Raw genomic sequence first — 6,000 nt, 5'->3', positions numbered from 1 at the left:
CACCGATGAGCGTCGCATGTGCCTTCAACCAGAAAATCGTCGGAGACCTGATTGGAGGCAACGCGGTGAGGTTGAACGCCTTAGACACACTGCCCAGCGAGTGCAGCAAGGTGCAGGTTCCCTACTGTTTTGGGGTGGCATTATGTAGGGCGGACGTACTCCGCTGGTGGTCATGGAAGGCGCTATAATGGCTGTACGATACGTGAATGCCATCCTCCGATCGATAGTGCAACCATATCGGCAGCATATTGGCGAGGCATTCGTCATGGACGACAATTCGCGCCCGCATCGTGCACATCTTGTGAATGACTTGCTTCAGGATGACGACATCGCCCGACTAGAGTGGCCACCATGTTTCCAGATATAAACGCTATCGAAGATGCCTGGGACAGATTGGAAAGGGCTGTTTAAGGATGATGTGACCCACCAACCATTCTGAGGGATATACGCCGATTCGCCGTTGAAGAGTGGGACAATCTGGACCAACAGTGCCTTGACGAACTTGTGGATAGTTTAGTACGACGAATACAGGCGTGCTTCACTGCAAGAGGATGTGCTACTGGGTATTAGAGGTATCGGTGTGTACAGCAATCTGGACCACCACATCTGGAGGTCTTGCTGTTTTGTGGTACAAAATGCAAAGTTTGGTTCTCGTGAGCAATAAAAATAGCGGAAATGATTCTTACGTTTATATTTTCTGTACAGGTTCCGGTACTCTCGGAACCGAGGTGATGCAAAACTTTTTTTGATGTGTGTGCTTTAATAACAACATTATTATAACTTACCAGTAAAGTACTTGGGCTCGAACAAACAGATCTGTATGAACGTTTGGTTACAGGACCATTATGTACCTCTGAATGTGCTGGTGGGTGCCGTTTGTCTGCACAACTCTGCAGTCATGCTCTAGATATCACTGTAGATGTAATTGTAGACGCCATACGCAATGCAGCAATCTTAACTATAAATGTAAACGCGGAATGTCAATAAAATTCTCCGAGCAATACGAATGACTGCAAAACGCGCAGTGAAGAAATGCAAGTTGATCGCATGGCGTATTTGCACATTCTATAATATCAGTGTTGAACGCCACGTCAATGACACTTTTGAAGTTGTTCACTGGTTCACCAATATCGTAGCCAGCGTTCTGCCACGCGTAACGAAGCATTGGTCTGTATACTCCCGCAGGTAACTGATTGTAAATGACAGAATGCATATTGGTTCAAAAATGGCTCTGAGCACTATGGGACTCAACTGCTGAGGTCATTAGTCCCCTAGAACTCAGAACTAGTTAAACCTAACTAACCTAAGGACATCACAAACATCCATGCCCGAGGCAGGATTCGAACCTGCGACCGTAGCGGTCTTGCGGTTCCAGACTGCAGCGCCTTTAACCGCACGGCCACTTCGGCCGGCTGACAGAATGCATATTCATGATAAAGAATCTGTCGTGCAATTTCGGCTGCATATTACTGGAACGTAGTTTGTTATTCTATTGGCATATATTTTATATTGCCTGAAGAAATAAACATCCAGAGGTTGCGCATATTTTGTAGTTTTAGGCGGAATGGTTTTTAAATCTACATGTTTTCCGCCAGATGCTTCCAGTAGTACTCGTTCATCCTTATGTCCAGACCAGGAGACACAAAGTACTATTGACTTTCTCGACAAATGTGGATTCAAAACTGACAGAAAAACTTCTTCAGGTGTTGTTTCGTCATCTCCCCACTCACACTTGCATCGACGACGACATTTGGAGGGCACCGCGTTTCTGTTTCCGTTGACACGTGGGGTCCAAACTTTCCACTGGATTCTTGGAAGCAAATATAGAGTTTGTCTGTCAATCGTTCGTCCATTGATATAGCAACATCGATTGTGTAACTATGTGTTGCACAGTTAACTGATTGTAACACAGTGTTTCTCTCCCCTTTCATGGATAGTGTTCTGTCACAAGAAAGTTGATAGTTGAACTGACTCTGATCACAGTTCCATACAGAACTAATATCTACATCTACATCTACATCCATACTCCGCAAGCCACCTGACGGTGTGTGGCGGAGAGTACCTTGAGTACCTCTATCGGTTCTCCCTTCTACTCCAGTCTCGTATTGTTCGTGGAAAGAAGGATTGTCGGTATGCCTCTGTGTGGGCTCTAATCTCTCTAATTTTATCCTTATGGTCTCTTCGCGAGATATACGTAGGAGGGAGTATATACTGCTTGACTCTTCGGTGAAGGTATGTTCTCGAAACTTCAACAAAAGCCCGTACCGAGCTACTGAGCGTCTCTCCTGCAGAGTCTTCCACTGGAGTTTATCTATCATCTCCGTAACGCTTTCGCGACTACTAAAAGATCCTATAACGAAGCGCACTGCTCTCCGTTGCATCTTCTCTATCTCTTCTATCAACCCTATCTGGTATGGATCCCACACTGCTGAGCAGTATTCAAGCAGTGGGCGAACAAGCGCAATGTAGCCTACTTCCTTTGTTTTCGGATTGCATTTTCTTAGGATTCTTCCAATGAACCTCAGTCTGGCATCTGCTTTACCGCCGATCAACTTTGTATGATCATTCCATTTTTAATCGCTCCTAATGCGTACTCCCAGATAATTTATGGAATTAACTGCTTCCAGTTGCTGACCTGATATTTTGTAGCTAAATGATAAGGGATCTATCTTTCTATGTATTCGCAGCACATTACACTTGTCTACATTGAGATTCAATTGCCATTCCCTGCACCATGCGACAATTCGCTGCAGATCCTCCAGCATTTCAGTACAATTTTCCATTGTTACAACCTCTCGATGTACCACAGCATCATCCGCAAAAATCCCCAGTGAACTCTCGTGACATGCTCATTGACGTCAGCAACAAACGTTTGAGCTCTTTCAATCAGCTCTTCTTCGTCATCCTTATCTTTTCGTGCTTGGAGCATAGTGATACGGCGTGATGTTATCCTAAACTCCTTTTTCAAATTAGTAATAAATCCTAGTGAAGCTGTAAAGTTTGTACACCCGAGATTTCTGGCTAAGTCCAATGCCCAATGTTGTAAATGCCAATAATGAACGGCGGAACCACATTCTCGCGCTTCATCGAATTTCGCCATTACACGCTCCTTGATGGTCTTGAACAGCAGTGTACGATTTCCTTTGAAAACTGTATTTCCTTCTGTTTTCTTTGCCGCGCAATCCAGTATGTTTTTAATATTGCTTTTAGACTTCAGTTTAGGGTATCTTTTCAGAAGCTTGTCGTATGTGTCGAAACCTCTTACGTAATAATCATCGTACATGTTCTCCAATGTGTTGTCATCAAACGCCGTGATGATACTTGCAACTTTAACCTTCTTCTTGGGAGACGGTTGGCATTCACTGTCACTGCTTCGATCGCCTCTTCCCGCACTTGCCGTAGCACTACCGTTTGCAGTGAGTTGTCCGTCATTATCATCCCTATCATCATCATTATGTGTTAGTGTTACATCAGTATCTGTTTCTAAATTATGCTCACATTTCTGCACTATAATAGATACCAGACAGTATGCGAATAATTCGTGTTCTACACCAATACCATCTTCACGAAGAAGGGTTCTTCGTAACTTCATCTCAACCAGTCGCAATACATTAGCAGGATTGATTACCAATCGCCGAGCCATCTGACGCTTCAATACACAAATAATGTCACAAAACGCAACTTCAGAGGCACACTGCACCGTCCCTACTGGTCCCGACTGGCGTACCGGCAGGTCAGTTTGCAATGCGGCATGGCATACGCAAAGGCCTCGAACGGACGACAGCAGAGTTTTGCAGATGCGGGAGTATCAGTAGTGCAATAAGAGACATTTACATTATTTCTCACACGATTTTGGTGTATTTGTGTTCGTGCGAGCCCAAGTACTTTCCTGGTTAGAATGCCTTGTTCTAAAGTTTGCTTGCCTGTGCTTTGGTGCATTGTTTCGTAAGTATTTAGTCAGTGTCGACGTGCTGGGTGCCGCATCTGATGAGGTGCCTGCTGCCACGCCAGGATGGAGGCGACCGCCGGCCTTGCAGAGGCGGGCAGCAGCAGCAGCAGCAGCGAGCTGGAGCTGCTCCAGTGGCTGCTGCACTGGTCCGGCACGATGCGGCACCCGCGGGCCGGTCCCTGGGCGGGTCGCGCCTTCTACCTGCTGAACGCGACCGCGTCGGCGGCCATCGTGCTCTTCCTCTGCTCGCAGGGGGTCGCCATCTGGAGGGAGGGCACGCGCGACCTGGACCGCTTCACACTCATGCTCTCCACCTTCAACACAATCGCCACGTGGCTCTTCCGTCTCGGCCACATAGCCGTCCACGAGCACCAATTCCACTACCTCTCTCTCCAAGTATGTATCCAGTTTTACTGGAAAGACAATGCACATATGAGAAGAGTGTCCGCATCCTCACGTGCCTTATCTGCAAGTTGACAGTGAAGAGATTTTTAAACACTGCCTTTTCGCCAGAGCTCGATTTTTACTGCAGAGGCCGCCCTGTATATCCAGCGACACGGAATTTCTGATTCAATCACATGTTATGTTATGTTATGTGTGGTGTGCGTACTTTAAGACCTTCGGTACACACACCATCAGATTATTTGACTTGTCGCTCTAACGAAGTAGGCGAGTGTCAGCAATATGTCTCGTGGTCTTATCGTGGCGTGTTTATCTTCTGCCGTTAGGTCAGACGATAGAAATGCCACTTGAACACTTAGAGTAGCAGATTGACGGTGACCAACTTTAAACAGAACTTGATTAATTTTCACACACATTTATTAAAATAATAAAAAGCATAGACATTACGTAACTTGAGTCTGCATGCTGTTTACAATTGACAATCTGAAGTTCCTTTGGTCTTGGTACGTTAATCTTATTCTCACATATCTCTGATACTTGACAAAGTGTCTATACATTTATCTTCGTGGCTATGCACAGGAATGTGGTAATCTTATTAGGCACAGACTGAAACTTGACTATAGACTGGTACAGACAAATGTAGAACTCGTACAGACTGGTGCAGACTAATGCAAACTGGTACAGACTGGTGCAGACAAATGCAGACTGTATAATCAGAGGTCTGTACACTCGTTATAATACCTCGCGCGTTCATGTATCACTGCGCGAGTGTGATCCGTGAGTAGAAAAGGTTCTATGTAAGCAGCAATCTCATTGGCTGCGTTACATTTTAATACGCGGATCGGCGGAAGCAGAATTTGGTCTGTCTCTAAGGCAGTGCCATCTCATAGTGCGAGACGGACGAGCGCTGCGCCTGCGCTGTTGTGCTTAGCGGGGCGCGCTCTAGTGGGAAAGTTGTGTACGCACTGACTACGCGGAACTATGTACACAACATTATGTTAACCGGGGACCTAGAAACGACAGATAGGCTCCGTCCCAGCCGCAGTGGTCCACAACCCTACGACGACTACCACAGTCCACCCCTACGCCGCCCAACACCGAACCAAGGGTTATTGTGCGGTTCGGGCCCCGGTGGACCCCCCAGGGAACGTCTCACACCAGACGAGTTTAACCCCTATGTTTGTTTGATAGAGTAATGGCGGTGCACGCGTACGCGGAGAACTTGTTTGCGCAGCAATCGCTGACATAGTGTAGCTGAGGCGGAATAAGGGGAACCAGCCCGCATTTGCCGAGGCAGATGGAAAACCACCTAAAAACCATCCACAGACTAGCCGGCTCACTAGACCTCGACACAAATCCGCCGGGCGCATTCGTGCCAGGGACCGGCGTTCCTTCCCGCCCGGAAAGCCGTGCGTTAGACAGCACCGCCTACCGGAAGGCAATCACATGCTATTATTCCCTCAGTATTCTCCAGAGCCTCTGCGCAACGTAGGATGCTGGTTTGATAAGTCTGCTAAAAAAGCAAGAAAAAGTGTTTCGTAAACAACTTACCTTACTTCTGAACTTAGTCTCCTTCCTTTGAGGGTTATACACTTTTTCCAGTGATCCTTCAGCTTTTTCATCTCATCAGAAAAGTAGTCTGCACAAAC

General features: G+C 46.6%; 1 protein-coding gene across 1 annotated transcript in view; it reads left to right on the top strand.

Moving 5' to 3' along the window:
* The first annotated feature begins 4,012 nt into the window (after nucleotides 1–4,012).
* LOC126195641 (uncharacterized) overlaps nucleotides 4,013–6,000 on the top strand; it is an 84,115-nt gene continuing 82,127 nt past the window's right edge. Inside the window, exon 1 of the mRNA XM_049934266.1 lies at nucleotides 4,013–4,345. Within this exon, the coding sequence (XP_049790223.1) occupies nucleotides 4,013–4,345 (333 nt within the window). The remainder of the gene's footprint in view (nucleotides 4,346–6,000) is intronic.

The sequence above is a fragment of the Schistocerca nitens genome, chromosome 7 (assembly GCF_023898315.1).
Source record: "Schistocerca nitens isolate TAMUIC-IGC-003100 chromosome 7, iqSchNite1.1, whole genome shotgun sequence".
Lineage (NCBI taxonomy): Eukaryota > Metazoa > Arthropoda > Insecta > Orthoptera > Acrididae > Schistocerca > Schistocerca nitens.
The sequence above is the reverse complement of the archived record's forward strand: the minus strand, read 5'-3'. Positions and strand labels throughout refer to the sequence as shown.